The 20,580-nt window shown below is 41.5% G+C and overlaps 1 protein-coding gene across 1 annotated transcript in view; it reads right to left on the bottom strand.

Moving 5' to 3' along the window:
- Positions 1–12,117: 12,117 nt before the first annotated feature.
- The window catches only part of FAM3C (FAM3 metabolism regulating signaling molecule C), a 47,142-nt gene continuing 38,679 nt past the window's right edge, over positions 12,118–20,580 (bottom strand). Inside the window, exons 9-10 of the mRNA XM_080936541.1 lie at positions 14,594–14,720; positions 12,118–14,127 (exon numbers count right to left, since the gene is read on the bottom strand). Coding sequence (XP_080792667.1) covers positions 14,038–14,127; positions 14,594–14,720 — 217 coding nt within the window. The 3' untranslated portion in view covers positions 12,118–14,037. The remainder of the gene's footprint in view (positions 14,128–14,593; positions 14,721–20,580) is intronic.

The following is a 20,580-nucleotide window of genomic DNA, read 5'->3' on the forward strand; positions in this document are numbered from 1 at the left end:
GGAAAAACTCAATTTCTCCATATTACATAGATTTTTTTTTTGCCATTTTTCTATATTGGTAAATAACAATTCAGCACATTCAGAGGGATGTGTTTTGCGCAAATTTTAGTTTTCTCTACTGAATTTAGTTTTCCTCACATTGTTCTAGATGGAATCCTAAAATACTACAAAACTTTTACCTGGTTATTTTGAGGGTAATACATGGGTGTTTTCATTGGTCCTCTTCCGGGGTATTATAATTCCAAATATTTTTGTATTTTTCTTTCCACTGGTAGCATTTAAAAAAATCTCTAAATAAACAAAAAGCAGGTTCCTCTAACAGAGACAAGCAACTGACTCAGTTTTTAATATTGGCCAGAATGATTTTGATCTGTCAAGCATATTTGTCTGAGTAAAGTTTAAAAGTCTGCATTCCATTGAGTTGGTTTTTCTAGTCTCAAAATCCCAAAGTCAAACTGTCGGAAAGCGTTCAGAGAAATGTGGGTACTGGCGCTTAGTTGCACTGTGAGCAGGATAGATGATTTTCTAACCGCTGACCTTAAATACTCTGGTTCCCAATTGGTTTCTGACACCATTCCTAAAGTTATGACTCCAAGAATAAAGTTGCCGGGCGGTGATTGGTTGCAAGAATGATGTGATGTCTTCCAGGGGCAGGACTTCTGGGAATAATGTGACTTGGAATATTTATGGCTATTTCTTTTGGTGTGCTGAAAATATTTCCATTCTTACCATCTCTACCTCATAAACTTTTAAGTTTTCCTACCCCGTAATTTGTTTTATTATGAGTAACTCAACAAAGTAGGAAGGGCAGACCCCAAATTTTCATTGACCTGTTTCAAGAATATTTGTAAGTAGTTGACCAGCACAACCACGTCTTGCTTTTCAGCAGGTTCAAATGTGTCTGGGGACAGAAAGGGATGAAATGGGTCAGAGGGATAGGAATATTACACACGCATCCACCCAATATGAACTCGCAGAGTTCTTAAATTAAAATGATCCTCTGATGGCGGACAGAACGGATTGTTGGTTTCTGAACGTTCCCCACCATTCCAAGTAAAGTCCGGAACAAGTGGTGTGTGGAAAACAATCTCCATCCACAGCGTTCCTTTGATTTAACACTGGGAGGCAGTGAGTCCTTAAACCATCTCTTAGGTGCTGTCTGGTTTTGCACTGAGTCCCAGCGATACATCTTTCCTATTTCCCTGTGTCAGAAACTTACCAACCTAAAGCATCTGTGAGGAACTCCCCCCCACCCCCAGATTAAATGCCACCTTCCTAATTGCTCCCCCATTGTTTATACTAGGGCCACCAGATTGGGCACATCTGTTTGCAATAGTTAACAAAACCTTCCTTTGTTAACATTGTTATAAACCTTAACAACTCAACTAGAGGAGAGAAAGGAATTTTCCCATAACCACACACAGCTCACTAGGTTGCCGTTCTCTTTCCCAGTTACCAGAAAACACCAGACAAGCACTGAAGCTCATGCTAGCTGCTTAACATTAATTAAGAACCACAGCGAAAAAGATACAGGCCACACATTTTGGAGGCTTTTGGCAATATCTTTAAATACACTCATTTTCCACTTCCGTTTCTCTGCTTCTCTAAGATTATCTTGCCGAGTTATAAAGACCTTATATCATATATCACCCAATTTATGTAAGACAAGCGTCCTCGCCACACTGTTTATTTTCCTATAAAATTGGAATCACAACTAAGTGCTTGTTCATTAACTACGTATTAAGTGAAAAAAATTTTTCTTGCCGTAAAACCAGATCAAGTATGTGATTTATGAAAATCTGTTCCAAGAAACACTAATGTCGGCAAAGTTAAACTGTGTGTGTGTGTGTGAGTGTGTGTGTGTGTGTGTATGTAGCCTGAAACTCCCTGTTTCATAAAATTCTCCGAGCAGTAACTGTGTCCCTCTACTTCAGCTCTGTGCTCTGTCTCTGGAGTAATATGGGAACATTGCCATTCAAATCGTATGTGAAATTCGTGGAATTCTTCTTTTCAAAGTTGATTTCTATATGTAAATTCTAGGGGGAAAATGTGTCTCTTCGATAAGAATACTATTTCTTCTACTTATGTTAGGGTCAGTTTTGAACCAAAGTCATAAAACTAAAAGCTTAAAAACATAACAGTAAAAAATTAGGAACTCCTAGTATTTAAAAAGAGTTGTTTTCTAAAGTAGGGAAATCCCTCAGAATCTTAATATAAGCTTCATAGGTGGCAAAACCGAATTTGCAAGTCTCTTTTTGATTCGTGCAAACTTTGAAGCAGTTCCGGTGGGTGGACTCCCGCTGTCTGGGACAGTTAAGAGCCAGCCAGCTCCTGGGCTCTGAGGGACATTGGCCCTCTACCAGTGACTTTGCTCTGTGTCGCCTCTTCCCAGTCAGGTTAGGCACTGTGGGTGTTTTAAACCTGTTTTGTGTTAGTGAACAATTCAAAAGTCATCCAGTGAGCCGTCCACTCTGCCTTTGGTGCTTTGCAAATCAACAGCTCCCGTGTACAAACTAGTGAATAGAAGGAGGTTGGGCTCTCAGTGGTGATCTGAAGGGAAGGCAGCTTAAATCACCAAGCGCTGACTGTCAGGAACGCTGATCTGGTTTAAACATACACTTCCTCCCAGGTCTGGGCTTCTCGGACAATTTATTTTATTACCTACACTGACTGAACTCTTTGCTTTTTTCATCTCCACTACCACGTAAAATACAAACAAAGGGTCGCTGGTTGTATTAATCTTAAGCGTTTACCTACATATAGATCTCTTAATGAAGCAAGTATTTTGTGAACACCAAGTGCCGTTGATCAGATTAGCTGTGTGCCATACTTTATGCTATACGTTGTTCTTTATCACCACAGGGTTTCTGCTCTGTGTAGTAAGAAACAGCTTCATTCATTAGTTCCAAAGCTTTAGGAATAAAAATGATTATATCATGTGTTTTTGAAAGGACGAGCTTTGAAAACTATTCTACTGATTGTGTTAAAGGCTACCGAGATGTAAAAACCAGGGTCCTATGTTCTCATAAGTCTGCAGTTCCACGTTACTAGTTTGAGATATTCTTTGTGGTTAGACTGTGGAAATGTAAGAAAAATGCCCTCCGGTAGACATCAATACTAATAAAGCCTGGGTCATTTTGTAGTTTTGATAAGAGCTGTAAGTAGAATTTAAACTGCTTTTGTGAAACTATATGCTTAAGTTTTAAGCCATTGAACTGGGCGGATTCATTTTTCACTTTGCCCAGCACGATGACGGAATGTGAACTCTACAACCAGTCCTGACAGTTTATTAATCTGCTCTGCCACCGTCTGGGGACCATGGGAAACAATGTTGCTATGTAAGAGGTTAGAGCCCTAAACCTTTAGAACTCTGATTGTTAGTTTAGACTCCTTGAAAAATTCATCTTAACCCTTACACCAACTTCATCAAAGACAGGAGTCTTTAGACCTTAACATGCCTCAAACAATGTGCTGTTACAACTGTTTGTGACTTCATTTAGTGCCCCAGGCTGTATAAACTGAACTCCACACTTAGAAATGTGTTGAAAACTATATTAACCTGGGCCTCTTTTCCTTTTCTTTAGACAAGGCATGACTCTGCACCTAGGCTAGCCTGGGACTCACTATGTTCCCCAGGCTAGCCTCAAGTTCATGTCCCTTCTAACTCATCCTCGAAAGAATTGCAATTCCAGACAATTTTTTCTCTTCTTATTCTTCATGTTAAGATAACGCTCTCTATCTATAAAGGACAGGAGCAATATTTTCCAGAAAAGCGGAAGAATTTGTCACTCTGAGTGTCTTCTCCTTTAGCTGGAGACAAGGTTGCTTGTGTGGTCTTACTCCCTCTTTACCTAGTCGCGTAACTGACTTTACAGTGACCAAACCTAGGAAGACTCAGTGGATCCGACAGGTGTCACAGCAAGGTGCCAACTATGTCATGTTCTCCGCTCACCCCAGCCAATGCCATTTCAAGGGTTTGAGGAACTGGTCTCTCCGAAAGTTCTCGCGATGTTTCTGTGTGGGCGGTGTAACGCTGATGCTGACTTCCCCCTTAGTGTTTTGCGTGATAATCCCCTGAGGCTCTGGTTTAAACTGTAGCCTTTCATTCTGTACATCTGGCTTAGGGCCAGGGTTCTCTACATTCCCTACGAGGGATGCTGGAGTTGCTGGTCCGTGAACCGGATTCTGAACAGCAAGATTTTAAATGGTATCGGAGGCATACAGGCAGGCACATATAACAATCCATTTTCAGCCCCGAATGAGTGAGGTCTCAGATCATCTTTGGTGAGTAGTAAAACTAGGTGACCTGACACTAATATATTTTAGTGTTTTTATATGGCTATTTATTTATTTAGCATAGGTGGTTAATGTGCATGCTATGGTGCACATAACACGTGGGAGTCAGGAAGACACCTTGCAGGAATCAGTTCTCTGCTTCGAACCATGTGGTTTCCCAAGAATCCAACTCAGACCTTCCGGCTAGACCCCCCCCCACCCAACCCCCACTGTTTTAAATGTAGCGTGGGAAGGGTTTCTGTATAGAATCAAAACATTTAGACAGAAATAAATGACAAAATATTTGAACTCCAAAACAACTTTAAAGACGGTTTATGTTCAAACCACTCTTTTTATGGAGGAAAGTGTAAAAAACTTGAGTGGCTAGTTTAACTGTCTCTGCTGTTGGGCGAAACATCGCACCAATGACATTTGAACACAATCGTTGTTGGTTTTAGGCTGTCGCCAAGTTAATGTCTGTGGACTGCCGCTGCCACGGAGTTTCCGGCTCCTGTGCTGTGAAAACCTGCTGGAAAACTATGTCTTCTTTCGAAAAGATTGGACATTTTCTAAAGGATAAATACGAAAACAGCATCCAGATCTCAGACAAAACCAAGAGGAAAATGCGCAGGAGAGAAAAGGATCAGAGGCAGACGCCCATTCTCAAGGATGACTTGCTGTATGCTCATAAGTCTCCAAACTACTGCGTGGAGAACAAGAAACTGGGCATCCCTGGAACACAGGGCAGAGAGTGCAATCGTACATCAGGAGGCGCGGACGGATGCAACCTCCTCTGCTGTGGCCGAGGCTACAACACCCATGTGGTCAGGCACGTGGAGAGGTGTGAGTGTAAGTTTATCTGGTGCTGCTACGTCCGCTGCAGGAGGTGTGAAAGCATGGCCGATGTCCACACTTGTAAGTAACCCTCTGGCCAGCCTAGCACCAGACGCCTCGGTAGCGAACCAATGGTGTAGTCATCAGGAGGGCGCCCCCTACTGTGCACAGCAGGGGAAGTCGCTGCCTGTAAGTGTTCCCAGACCCTTGGGTCAGTCTGCGATTTCTTCTTTCTGGCAGACTTCACACGCTGATCACGAGGATTGCTGAAAACGTTGGCAGTGGCCTTTGGATGGTTTGGGGAATATACATGGACATATAGGGAACAGCAGTCTGTTTCTGAAGCAATACAGAGAAAGAAAACTAAAAAGAAAAGAAAGCCCTTATCCCAGAGAACTGGTCCAGGCTCAGGATAAAATCTTAGACTGGGGACACAATTACAGAAATCAGTCACGGTTGGTGCACATCGATCATTTTTTAAAAGATATCGCTTATAGAAGGCAAAGAACAGTACACATGAATTGCATTTCTTTTTTTTTTTTTTAGTAGTCTAATAGAATTAATTATATTGTTTGTGAATAGAGAAAAGATGCTGAAAATTAACTGAGGCAGGTGCTTCTCTTACATTGCACACACTTCAGAAGAAGGGCCATTAACAAGAATCTCCATTCAGAGATACAATATCCTTTTAAAGTCTTTTAAAAGATGTTAAGTAATAAGTATAATCAAAATGTTAAAGGTAAAACATGAATTGAATTTTTAAGTGTCTTTAACCAAGAAGATTTTGTCTGGGGAGTGGAAAACATATTACTGTGAGAGTCCTTAGAAGGAGTTGAGGAAGATGATAAAGCATCTCAATTATGTAAAGGCAGTGTTTTGTATAGTGTTTTGCTTCAAATGTTTTATATTTTGTAAATACAGTATTTAACTTATGTGACATATTAAGACATAAAAACATTTATTGTTAAAATCTGAACGTCCCAGAATAATGAGACTACATTAAGAAATGAGAATAACTTTTGTTTTTTTTTTTTTTCTTCATACTATTAATTTCTTTTTAAAACATTGGGGAGGGGGGAAAGGTAATTGAGGCAGTTACCTGGATGTGTATTTCTTGCCAAAAATGACAGTTTTCTTTAAAAAGAAAAATATTTTTTGAGACAGAGTTTTTCTGCATAGCCATGGCTGTCCTGAAAATGACAGTTTTCTGGGCTATGGATTAAAATCTGTTACCAAACACCGACAGCCGTGTTCTTTCAGTAGCCAGAGTAATCGAATTCTCTTTTCGACCTTAGCTCTGATTTCTTACACTAGATTTCACAGTAAAGGTCTTGGCTGGGAAACAGAATCTAAGCCAGAATAATGTCAAATTTGATACCTGGGTATTTATTATGTTTTATTCAATGCTGCCATTTGAATGCCGGGTGCTGTTTTTCTTTCTTTTTTTTCTTTTCATTTCTTTTTTCTTTTCTTTCCTTTGGTGGGGGGGCATGGATTGATCTAAGTTCAGAACCCAGACTCTTGTGCTTGTATGTGTTCCACCACTGAGCTAAACCCCTGTCCCTGTTTCTACTTTAACCCACACATATGCATTCTTATTTGACAAAAATACCCTCTGAGGTGACACAGGGCTGTCTCTAGATCGTATTTTACTGTAAACGCTTCTGCTTTTATACTTTGTTAAATATTTTAGAATTATATGGAAAACAGTTTTTCTAACTTCATGATGGACACAAAAGGACATCCCTTTTCTCATTAATAAGATCAATATTTACCAAAGATTTTGATCTATTTTTTATTAATTTTTTAAACCAATGTTAAGCAATAATTTGAAATGCAAACCTCTGGAAGATTTCTCAATTCTGATATTATAATGGAAACTTGGACATTTACTGGTGACAAAGTCCAGCCGTTACTGTTTGCTCAGTGACAGCCTTGGGCTTAACAAAAGGACAAATACAGAGGGAATTTGAAAGACTTGCTTTTCCATTTCCTGTTATTCTCTGACAGGAGGGGGTGGGGCTGAGGCTCCTTTTACAAAGCAACTCTACTTTATCTGCCTTGAACACAATCACGTTTTTCCTTGAACAGAGGAAGGCTGTAGTAAACACTAACTAATTAGGAAACGTTACCCTGTCAGTGGACTGAGGGCCAGTCAGCCTCTGGTTCTGTAATAGCCTGTTTGCTTCTGCTTTCTAGGATGCCAAGGATGCTTTCTCATTCCCAAGCTGTACCTGGGCTCCTTTCCTTCTTATCTTTGACTCCAGCCAGTCATTCATTCTTGAGGTTTTCACCATCTGTTTTTATGTTGCAAATAGCATAGAGCAGAGACTCAGACTAGACTGACATCAAGAAAAACATGCTGACCGAGAAATGTTTAACTGGACCGGAGGAAGCATTTTCAGTAAGTGGCCACCAGAGTCCTTCAGCTCGGCTCGTACCATGACTTTCCTCTGGTCCCTGGCATGCCTTGTATACCAGGCTCCGTAGTTGTGCGCCTCAAATTCTTGCTCTGCCCCCACCCTCCAGCAGGTCCATCTCTGCTTCTCTCGGTTACATGACCACCACATTAGCAGAGCTTGCCTTCTAAAGAAAATTGGAGTTCATTTTCTAGTTGTCTATTCCAAAGTCAGGGCAGTTTCCTTCCCCGAAAGTCTGGCAAAAATCTTCTGTGTTGATGTTCACACCAATGACAATGACAACTGGGAGCCAGGTTGTGACCAACAGGTACCGTACCTCTCTAGTAGCAATCTGGGCCCTTGCTGGGTGGCAGGTTTTAAGTCCAACCAATTTCAACAGTTTGAGACTAGGTGTGTGTGTGGGGGGGGCGGGGGTGATGCGTACAGGAAAACCAGTGCATGAGTTGGCAGGAAAGGGGACTTAAATGCCCATAGCCAACAGAGCGTTACATGTCTTAGTTCTAGTGATGTGTTTGTGGTGTCTGGCATCATGTAGAACTCACATCCAAACATATCAAAGCCAGATCTTATGTATTATGTAAATAGGGGCATTGCCACTAATAAATCTATTGTTTGTCTAAGGTTTGTTTGTTTTCCTGATTTAGGATAAATAAGAGAGAATGGATCATCTTAAAATGAAATTAAAGAAAAGTAAGCCAGGTATGGTGACACACACCTTTCATGCTTGCACTTGGGAAGGTGGAGACAAGCAGATCCCTGTTCCAGGCCAGTCTGGTCTATAGAGTGAGTGCAGATCTAGCCAGGGCTACATAGTGAGACTCTTATCTTTTTTTTTTTTTAATAAGAGGAAGTATATTAAACAATACCATTATTGTTTGGCCTCTGGATTAGGAATATGGGAAGTCTTTTTCTGCTAACAGCACACTACAGAACCTATTCATTCTTTTGAACATAAATGACCATGGCATTCCCTACCCCGAGTTTAGATGGTATTTGGTTTGTTCTCTAGTTTAAGGAGCACACATTATACCAAGAACAAAATGTTTCCCTATATATATTTACATGTCATGATCTTACATGTCTTTGTAGCTTTAGAATTATGTGATATGCACAATATGTATTCCGACACACGGTTTTTCTGAAGCCTTGTTAGTACCGAAATGAATGGATCTAGTTAAGACCAGTCCTGAACATTTAACTGTGACCCTTACAATTTAACAAGGTTATTATTAACTAAAGGAGAGACGTGGAGAAGGCAACTGTGGAAGCAGGGATGGGAGACTCGTCTCCTGTGAAGGCAAACTTTAGCCAACACCCTGATGGCATTTGCTGTACAGCTGGCAAAATACATTTCATCCATACATATGTGTGTATGAATATGTACATGTGTATATATGAAAGTATATATGGGAATGGTCCTCACAATTCCATAAGTTAGGCACCATTATTGTGACTCCATTTCCCAGATGAAGGAAGTGCCTAGTCATGCTCACACAGGATGGGCCAGCTGCAAATCTGTGTCCTCCACAGCCACACTACCCTTACTGTGCGTCTCATACTATCCAAATCCTCAGGACTAGGTTTACAGCATGTAAACTTCGAGGGATCTGTAAGTAGTGACATTACAGTGTTTGGATCTATGAACTTGATTAAGGAGCTCAAAGTGATGAAACTGGCCTCTAATCTACATCCCAAACAGGGCTCACAGTGGAATTACTCTAGAAGAAATGATCTGAATCAATAAGATAACAACTCAGAATAAGATAAATACACCTTTACTGATGTTCTTATAGCCAATTGCTATGCAAGGTTTTGGGTTTTCTTTTCTTTTTCTTTTGTTTTGTTTTTGTTTTTCCAAAGATAGATAGCATTCATCATTTGTAATGGCTTATCTTCACACACAAGGAAAAACTACCTGGTGGGTGGGTGGTGTACCATTTACAACTTTGAAAAGAAACCTTAAATGTTACAAAGAGAGGATAACAGTAAATGCGGATGGAGTTGACACAAACTAAAGGCTCTTAGGTGTCTTTTTAAGGAGCGAAGTATGTGGAAGCCTTCATCTGACTTGTAAGAACTGGAGGCAAATGCAATGGGGTAAAGACTGCCTGTTCCCTGTTAAGTAGCTGGTCCAGCCCAGGGGTTGACTGGTCTCCACAGCTTCCAAGAAACATCTTAGTAACAGCCTAACAGCTGTGGTCAAAATCTGTATCTACCTAGTTCTGGGTATCCAAAAATAAGCTAAAGTAACCTATGTCCCCACGGAGTCTTTTATTTTGCTGTATATTTCAATACAGCTTAAATCACCAGGCAAGCAAAGGGGACTCAGAGATTAAGTCAGTGATCTTTCCTAGTCCTGAGCTCCAGTCTTTCCTAGCCCTGGCCACTACCATCACCGTATCTCAAACTCTCCGGGATAGTACATTCGCTTGAGATATTTCTCTCAAGCTCTTTGCTATAAAAAATGCATACAGAAAGAGAGCAAAATGGGAAAGCTCAGGTCAACGGGGCAGACACGTGGTCTCCGACCTATCCAGGTCAACGGGGCAGACACGTGGTCTCCAACCTATCCTCCCCTCGATGGTACAGGATAATTTCACAAAGATAAAGTTCATTATTTTGAGAAATTCTTCCTTTTGCCAACTTGAAGACTATTTTTTTCTTTTAAAATAACCAACTTATTATTTCTCAAGATACTGTAGTTTAAATGTTATGGACTAAATGTAGAAACAATTTCCAAATCCTGGTTGTGGGAATACCTGTAAGTGTTCCCACTCCCACCATGCCCTGGGGTATGGAACCATAGGGGACCTAGTCCAGAATATTTCCATTAAAGGATTTAGCAGTATTTTGTAAAATATACAATGGGCAGTTCTGCTGGCTTTCAGCCTTATTTTGACCCAGAGTTTCCAATTCCTGCAGGAATCTAGGAACAGGCTTGCTTACTTACCTTGTAACTCACAGCTACGTGCTAAAGAACAGAAAACCTCTGGGGTCAGGACACATTTGTAGATGCTGTTCCTCACACCTAAGGACACTCACCAACTGAACCCCCTACTCTGTTGTCTTGGACTTCCCAACTAATAGGCACTTGTGACGACTGGCTTGTCTGTGAATGGAACATGCACAGATGACAGTGTCTAACATGGTTAAATCTTTCCAGTGCTCAGAACTGAACACCCAAGAAATTCTTGTTGTTCATTCCTATTCTTGTCAAAGAATGCAGGTCTCTGACCAGGTACCCAATAAACAGAACCAAACATAAGAACAGCACTTTTGTAGCTGAAATTGAAAAGTATTCATATTTCCACATTAATGTCAACAGGTATAAACAAATAAAAAATGCAAAACTTAGCAGTCATTGAGTCCTATACCGAGCTTCACCCTGAACCCTTAGTTAAAACCTGAGTCCCAGGGGTGAGTATTAAGTCTCCTCTGCTTGAAGGGACATCTCTACAGAAAGTAACATTTAGCAGTAAACATGCAATGGGCCATCATATTCCAGTGGTGATGCAGAAAAGCAAGAGATGGCAGAGAATTCCCTTGTCCCTAGGTTCAGTTTGCTCATATCAGGCCATAACCAAACAGTGGTATCAATGTCCTGGGGAGGCTGAATCCATTTGCATGGTGGTTAATGATTGTGGGAAATGTGATTAGAAGCCCCCGCCCCCGCCCCCCGCAAGCAGATGATAACAGCAACAGTAATAAAAGTTTCTTCCACTGAAGCTTCCTCCTCTGCGTAGGCAATCCTAGGGAAGTGGAGCCCTTTTTATCTGATTCCCAATGGTGACCAACTACAAGACATGAAATCTTGGCTTCTGCATGTGGTGAGGCCTGTGGGTGGCATCCTGAGTCTCGGATGAGACAGAAGGTGAAAGTCGGGGCCCTGGAGATCACAGGTGGCCTCAAGCGTTGCTGTGTTTCTCTGGTTAAGGAGGCTCCCGTCCAGTTCACTGGCTCCTTTTGGCTTAGAACTGGCAAGTTACTAATGTAGCTGCTTCTTTTTCATCCCATCCAACCTTTCCTTGAGCTGACTGATGCCAAAAGCTTCCAGAAAGATGGAGTAATACAAAGAGAAAAATGGGATTTCATATGTGAGGGTTGACCAATCACTGGCTTATGACAACTAAAAACAAAGTTTATGGTAGAACAGCCATCCTGGTAAGGACAAGAAAAGAAACCTTAGAAATGCTTTAGAAATGGGAAAATTCCATTCCTGGCTTCTACAGATCCACACTCACATGTATTTGGAGAGGTGGAAGGACTTGGTTGAGTGGCCAATCTTTTACCAGCTCAAGAAGCATTTCCCTTTCTCATAGGGACTTGAAAAAAGTACCAAGTGCATTTCCCATGTAAACTGCTTTGCACACTGAGCAGAATGCATTTTTCCTTTCATTTAAAATGAACAGGGAAAGGCTGACAAAACAGAAGATGAGGAAGGTTCTCGGCGTCTTATTTCCCACCTCTCTTTTGCGATTTTAACCCCCACCTCCCCGCTCTGTTCTCAGAAAGCACCCGTGGTTATGAGCCGAATTGCATCTGTGGACCTCACCCGTCACCGAAACCACTACATGCCAGTGTTAAAGAGTTTTGATTTTAATAAAGAAAATTCATTTTCAACATTCAATGAACATTGTTCCGCTTCTAAGGCTGATGTGAACATAAAACAGTTGGTTATTGCTTTCAGAGTTGAGCCGGCGCAAGCGATACAAGACAGAATCCAGGCAAAACCCACAGCACCACAGCTGTTACAGAGTCAGTCTCATAAGCCCAACAGCTTATACAAATGGAAAACCCATCTCTCAAAGGGATAGCCTGTGGTCAAGCAACTTAACTTCTATACGTGTTCAGATAAATCCAGAAGATATGATATTACTGGGTTGAATGGCAAAAACTTAATTTTTACATGTTGAGATGTACAAAAAAAAAAAAAAAAAAAAAAAACTGGAAGGATTTTACGGGATGTTCTATAGATGTAGTGCTTTGCCAAATACAAAAATAAAGAAAAAAAGTTTATAATGTCAAACCAAGAGTACTTATATTTAGTAGTAGAGAACAAAACAACCCCGCAATATTTATTTTCCAATCCCTAGAACTGTAAAAAAAAGAAAAAGCTAAAACCATATACACTGGATGTGGGTTAGCACAGAAGCACCTGAACTCTTAAAAAGTTTACAAAACTTCTCTGAATGCAGATGTGTCTCCTTATGAACAACATTCAGTTTGTGGCAAGACACAGTACCACAGGGTCAGTAACAGTCAAGAAGTCTCTGAATTGCTTCCAGCTTTTAACAAGATAGCAAATACTGCTTTTAGATTTTTATACAAACCACCTAAATTTTAGGTTCAGATTTTAAGTGTTGCCTCATCCCGCGGGGCAGGGGGCAGGGGGCAAGGGGCAGGGGGCAGGGGGCAGGGGGCAGCATGAACATTTCATGTGTTTATGTTGCATGCTAAGCGATTCCATACATGAGGATTTGATGTATGACTCGTACAATAGGTATCTAATACCCTAAAAAAAAAAAAGTTAACTAGGACTTTTTAAATATTCTGCTACACGTTTAGGCAATGGCTGCTGTTATGAAGTTAGCAATAAATAACAAGAACATCCTGGTTTACAAATCCAAGCTATGATAGTAAATATTCCTGTTCTAAAACCATGTGGTCAATGAAGGTAAGAAAGCAGAGAAATGCCTCTATATTAGTCTAAATGTACTGACCCAGTTTTCCTGAATGACTTAATTGGGTTGAGGAAGGGACTCGGCCTGGTCCCCCAGTTCTGTGGCATCCCACCCCTAGGCTCACTCTACATAGCTTATAAAAAAAAAATCACAGAATTCACACCGTGAACACAAAATCAAGAAAATGAGCCCTTCATGACTCCTACATTAATGTTGGTCTTCACTGTTATAAAAAAAAAATGTTGTGCTTTTAACAAATCTGATGTAAATTTTCACATGATTGTTTCTGGATTTTTTCTGGAGGGGAGAAAAATAAAGACAGTAAAAAGATACAACAGGAGTCAGACTGTAAGGTGACAACAGTACACACACACTAGCCAAAAATCTCTTTAATTTAAAGGACACTGTCATCACATGCCAAATATTTATATAGACACACATGTATGAAGAAAATCTCCTCCCTAAAGGCCATGTTATTCCATGACAGTTTCACAGCAACCAGGATACATACCAATGTCCTGTACAACCAGCCTGGTGATCCATCGAGCACACGTTGAGAATTAAAGTACATTATTGCCACTGCGGACTTCACAGCGTACTTTTGGGGAAGTGTGCTTACAAACAGTTCAGTGACTGGCGCAACGAGGACTATTTACAAAGGTAGCCATTTCTGTCAGCAATAAATAATCCCGGAATCCACAGCGACGGTCTTGATCATGCACACACACCCTGGACGGCCCCATGCTACTGAAATATGTACACTGAGCGGCTGCTTGACAGCTCTCCTGCAGGGTCAAAGTGTGTTGTTGCTCCTGCCTTCTGTCCCGTCAGTCTTGCTTCTGGGGGATGCATCCTTCCATCTCGACGACCTCGGGCCATCCCTCGTACTTGTTTGTGTCCTTATTGTTCTTTATGTGCTAAGGGAACATGATGACAGCAACGCAGCATTAAAAAGAAGTTTGGGATCTAAAGCAGAATGGCTCAACCCGCCCGCCCTCATTTCAGAGATGCACCTGTCAACAATGACGTCACATAACATTTAAGACTCTATATACTAAATGGGTGACCCTTGGGGGCAGAGAGCTGGAGATATGGCAAACGGTCAACACAGTAGAAATGGAATCCTTAACTAGAGCTCTTTAAAAGGCCCAAGTATGATAACGCATTGGTGTATAAGAGGGACATCATTTTTTAAGTTATTTTAAAACATTTTTAAAAAGCCATCATTGTTTTACTTACTTACTGAAAACCTATAGAAAAACCTCTCTGGACATACTGAGAATCGGCTTGGTCTAATTCTCAAATAGCTAGCATGAGAATATTAATGAGAAAGTCTCACTCATTGATTCCCGTCCATTAGCCATGAATGGCCCCGACACAAACCTGTTCGAAGGGGCTCTTTGTCTTAATGCCCTTCCCACCACAGAAGACCCAGTTGTCTCGGAAACCAAGACTGGTGATGGAAGTGCTCCCCAGTTCAGCAATGAGCCTCCGCGCCTCGTCCGTGAGTCTGCAAGAGAAGACGGAGAAGACACTTACCAAGGGAGTCACTGAATACGGAAGTGAAAACATTTCAGGTCACGTCAGAGAATATTAAACAAACAAGCAAAAAATGGATATGGAAAAAAAATTCTACAGTAACATTCTTGAGTTCTTTAGTGATGAAAGACAAGGTCAAGAATTTAATGAGAGCATCTGCTAAGCATCTATGTGCACCACCTAAACTGCTCTTTCCTTAGTTATTCCTGAGTATATCCTTCAGAAACAGAGTGTGGCCCTGCTAGCATGCTAACGGGGCTATACCCAGGTCTTAAGCAATCAGTGTCTTCACTGACTTTCTACCAAAACTCCAGTCGAATGGAGCAAAAGTGAGCACTGGTAGATGCCAAAGGCTGCTTAGCACTGTCTTTTATTTAAAACAAATCTTGACAAGAGGTATACAGATTGTCCTTTAGTTATTAAGTCAAAATGGCTGGAGGGCCCACACGAGAGCTAAACACTTGCCCAGAAGGCAAGAACCCATGTTCGCCTCCAGGGAAACCTTCAACTGAGAGATGCTATGAGAAGCATCTAAGTGGGTCAGTTCAATGTCCAGCAATTCCGTCTCTGTCTCACAGAAGAAGCACATGAACACTAGCTACAGAGCTAGAAAAAGAAAGCGAGGGGCAGGGTCCCCCAGTTATTTCAGGTTATTTCACATGCAGTCCTGTGATATGTAAACAAGCAAAATCACCACCACCAACAACTCAACTTGTACAGATTGTTTAGAGAGAGCTGCCCTAACACCAAGGCAGTTGGAGGGGCGGAGCCGATTCACACCACAAGACCTCAGCAATCTGCCTTCTTGGAAAAACAACAAAACTGACTTCAAGTGAGGTACTTTGCATCTACAAAGGAGCTTTATAAAATATGAAGCACACGCACCAATCAGCTTTCCACAATGATACAAAGAATCACACACACACACACACACACACACACACACACACACACACACACCATTCAGCTTACACAAATGATACAAAGCATCATATCCACGGGGGGAGGGGCATGGGGGGAGGGTGGGGAGGGGGGCTTTTCCAACACAGCTTGATCATGTTTGTTACCCTGGAGCAAGTTCACTAGAGTCAGTGTAAAAATAAGCAAAGACCCCCTTGGAATATGCAGCCTGTCAGACCCACTTCTATGACGCAGTGTGGACAAATGAAGTGAAAAAGAGCGTAACGTCTATGTACAAAAAGAGCCCATTAAAATAAGTAATGAGAAAATAAATAAATGTTTAAAGGGGCTGGAAAAACAAAGCACCGGTTAAGAGCTTGTGGAGGTGTTGCAAAGGACTCAAAGTCAGTTCCGAGCTCCCGAAGTGGGTGGCTCAGCTCTAGAGAATTCTCTGAGGACACTTGTATGCACACACACACATGTACCCACTACTTAAATAAAAAGAGCGCATGCCATCGGAGCCTCTGTGAAGCCCCTCAGGATAAGCTATGTTCTCCATCTTCTGGCTACTGTTTAAAGACCTCTTTGCCTCTGTGGATGGCAGGCGGCAGGCTCACGGTGTACCAACATGGCTGCCTCCTCAGAGAGCCACGGGGTTCCATTCATATTTATTCCTCAGAAAAAGTAATCTCTGCAATCTTGATAAATTAAAATAATGAATGTTACACTCATAAACAAGAGTAACATCTGCTCTCCAAACAGTTGATTATCCAAATCCAAGTAGGTTCCCCTATTTTAAAAAATATAAAGTAAAATTTCTCCTAGCAAAGAGTTTATATGAGCATATATATATACTGGAACATTACAATGTTCTTTCGAAGAAAGCAATTAACATAAAAGACCGGAGCCCCCTCAGATAGGCCTGCCAGCAAGACTGACATTGTTGGCATGGGGATACCTGGATCTGAGGAGAGCACCCACCCTTTCCAGATCAGTGCCTCTGGTGCACAGATGACATCATTTGGACTGAACCCCTTCTGGATGATTGTTCTTGTTAACTGAAGTATGTTAACCCAAAACATGTGTGTGTGTGCATTTGTGTGCATGTGCATGAGTGTGTGTGCACATGCCTGTGCGTGTGTGTGCTCATGTATGCACATGCATGTGTGTTTGCTTAAAAACTCACCCCAAGTAAGGCTCCCAGCTACACTGGGATCCTGAACCCTCCATGTAGTTGTGGGCCAGCTAATAAAGACTTTCTATTGGCTTAAGCCCATGTCCAAACAATCTTCTCTGGTGGATACCCCATAACACAGAGAAGATGACTAGAGATGAAATCAAAGTCTCCATCAGGCCCCATCCTTACTGGGAGAGGAGGTATATCTAACAGCCCAACACTATCCAGCTGAGCCATGCCTCCAGAGCACGGAGAGGAAGGGGAGAGCTGATCTTCTGGGATCAATTCCGATTAGCAGGGAAGGGTCGGCTAGAAAGTACAAATGACAGGAGTTATGGAAGGAACCAGTCACATTCCTGTAGAACCTGAAGACTAAAACATAGAAGACACAGGGGGTCATCAAAACCAGAGATGAAAGACAGCTCCCCAGAAATTCTTCTGACTATCTAGTTCTTTGCAAGCAAGCAAACATGGGCCTTGGAGACAGCTCAGTTGTTCAAGACATCTGCCAACAAACTTAGTGACCTGAGTTTGATGCCTGGGTCCATATGGAAGTAGAGAACAGCTACTAAAAGCTGTCCTCCAACCTCCACACATGTGACATACCCCCCCACACACAAAGAAATAAAATAAATAAATGTAAAAGCAAGCAAACAAAACTAATAATTTTCACTATATAACAATCGGGGGGGGGGGGTTGGTTTCTAAATTGCTGCTGTCATAGCAAGGTACTCAACTGAAAACAGGATAGCTTTAAAGTGTAAGGCAAACAAACCACGGTACTAAGGACGAAGCTTTCAGAAATATCATATAAGACTTTCTATGTCAGAATGAAACAGAACTTAAAACCACTAAAGGATTTCTGCCACAAAGACAAAATGAGTAACAACATGTAATCAAGGAACCCTATTTTACAATAACATACCAGGGTACTGTCAATCAAGGGGATCTTCCCAGAAGACAGCATTGTTTGAGCAACAGAAAAAGAAAACAGTAACTCAAGGAAGTACAGGTGTATCATTTAAAGTCAATTTAAGCCTCTGGACCTATATATCTATCACAAACACAATTTGTTACATTGTTGTAATTGTTATAACCATTGTTATAACCAACTATTACAAACCATTGATACACTCTAAGGAAGTGTCAATTGTTTTATAAATGGAAAATGTGACTGCTAAGTTGTAACAAGTTTAATACTCTAGGGGTTTCCGGTTTATAAATAATAATTTTAATAAAAAAAAATAATTTTTGTTAGTCTTTAATTGTTGTTGTTGGTGGTGGTGTGTGTATGTGTATGTGTGTATGTGTGTGTGTATGTGTGTGTATGTGTGTGTTATGTATGTGTGTATGTGTGTGTATGTGTGTGTGTATGTGTGTATGTGTGTGCATATATGTTTGTGTATGTGTGTTATGTATGTGTGTATGTGTGTGCATATATGTGTGTGTATGTGTGTATGTGTGTATGTGTGTGCATATATGTGTGTGTGTGTACATGTGTGTGTATGTGTGTATGTGTGTGTTATGTATGTGTGTATGTGTGTGCATATATGTGTGTATGTGTGTGTATGTGTGTATGTGTGTATGTGTGTATGTGTGTGCATATATGTGTGTATGTGTGTGTATGTGTGTGTGTATGTGTGTGTATGTGTGTATGTGTGTGTGTGTATGTGTGTATGTGTGTGTGTGTGTGTGTGTGTGTGCATGTATTTGTGTTCCTCAATAAATACAACATGGCTTACATGGCTCAGATATATGGCTGAAGATAAGGGCAGAAAGATTATAAGAGCCAGAGGAAAAGGAAGTCTGCCATAAATTTTTTTCTTTATTTCCAGAAATGTCGGTAGCTACAGGTACAATGTCTCACTAAACATGCCTAAACATGACCTGAACAAGGATTCCAATAAGCACGCTAATGTGGCAGGGAGGGGCACTCTCATATGAGGCCTCAACCATGAGGAGCAACTACAGGCCGTTACAGAATGCCGAGAAAGCCTTCCCTAGGGAAGGGCACACCAACTGATTATCTGGTTTTGGCTTTGTCTTAAGGCAAACAGGGCCAAGGAGATGGTGACTCAGTAGTAACACTTGCTGGGCAAGTGAGAGGACATGGGTTTGACTCCAAAGAACACACTCAAACGCCAGGAGTGACAGTGTGCACCTGTAACCCTGGTTCCGATAAGACAAAACCCAGTTCCTCACAAAACTCTAGACTGGAAGACCCCAACAGCCTCTGTAAAACAGTGAAGGGAGATGATCAAGGGGGCGTAGCTGGAGGGACACAGGCGGGAGTCAAGTCAAGTTAAATGACATCTCTGAAACCCAAGCTCCATGGCAACAGAGCAGGGCACCGTAATTAGTTTCCTCTATGAATTTCGAGTTAGCATCTGATAGCCCCAGACAATTGCTGCTGTGGGTAGAATAAGTGAGGTGCGGGGGGAGCGGGGGTGGGGGGGATAGCACACCTACTGGGGGACACTGGTGGCATCTGCAATGGATTAACAGCAGAATTCCATGAGGAACTAGGTCTCTAGTTTGGTGGTAAATACTTTTATCAAGGGCTTAGATGTAGACACGTGAACGACTTTAAAGCTAGTACAAAGCCTGGATCGTGGAATCCTCCTAGGTCAGACTCAAGACCAAGCAGGCCCAATCAGTACAATCAAATCTAACAGGAATAAATGAATATAAAGTTCTTCATTTACATTAAACAAAAGCAAGTTCTGAATGGAGGGGAGGAAAAAAAATCTGACATCAAAGGAAAAGATTTGACGATGTAACAATCTAACTTGACCAAAAATTCAGGAGCCAAAAATGCAATTTGATTGCTTAGAGAAAACGAATATAATTCCAGTCTGCATGAATATTCAAAGAAAGGTAATCTCTGAAACATGGAGTTAGCGTCTCCATTCTAGCCAGTTCTGGCCAGACCACGTCTGGAACCCTGTGCTTAATTCGAGACACTCGTTTTTAAGAGAGACAATGGTGAGCTAAAGGACATCCAAGCAGCACAGCCAGGACAGGAAATGAATGAGAAACATTAGATGGTAAGAGGTGAAAAGAGCTACGTGCGCTGAGCCTAGAAAACTATAGGAAAATGTTAATGAGCTTCGAACCCTTCAGTACTGGGTAGCGGGGGACAGTTCTATTGTCCTGCTGATCCATTTACCCAAAATAAGGAATGCTGAACAGAATTTAGAGCCCACCCTGAGAATACAGCTTCTCTTTACAGTCTCCACAGCTTAAGTGCTGGCCCCCAACAGGTTGGGGAGCCCAAGGAGCAGGGCTGAGATTTAAGAGACTTGCCCAGGCTGGCTGGCTGAACTTCAGGACACCCACAATGCCACCTTCTAAAGACTACATCAGCATTTCTTCAGAGTTCTGGTTGCCATCGGGCTCGGTAATAAAAGCACGAAAAAGGGAAGATCACGTGTATCTAAACAAAAAGGCAGCCTTCATGTTAAAACAATGACACTATACACATAACACTCTACAGTCTCGACAAACCAACACACAGGTCATGGTTTCTAACGGAGAACACTCATTAGACTCGGTCCACTCTTCAGCTTCCTGTGTAAACTCACCGGGACCTGCCAGTTACATTAAGCCTCACTTTATAGATTTAACAGCAATCATCAGCTGAGCCCGTTTAAAAACGTGCAATGTCAGTGTTGTTCACAGAATGCTTTAAAAGATGGTCTCAGAGAGGAATAAAACACATTCATTGTCACCAGACAGTCACAAAGCTGCTAAA

The sequence above is a fragment of the Micromys minutus genome, assembly GCF_963924665.1.
Source record: "Micromys minutus genome assembly, chromosome: 23".
Classification (NCBI taxonomy): Eukaryota; Metazoa; Chordata; class Mammalia; order Rodentia; family Muridae; genus Micromys; species Micromys minutus.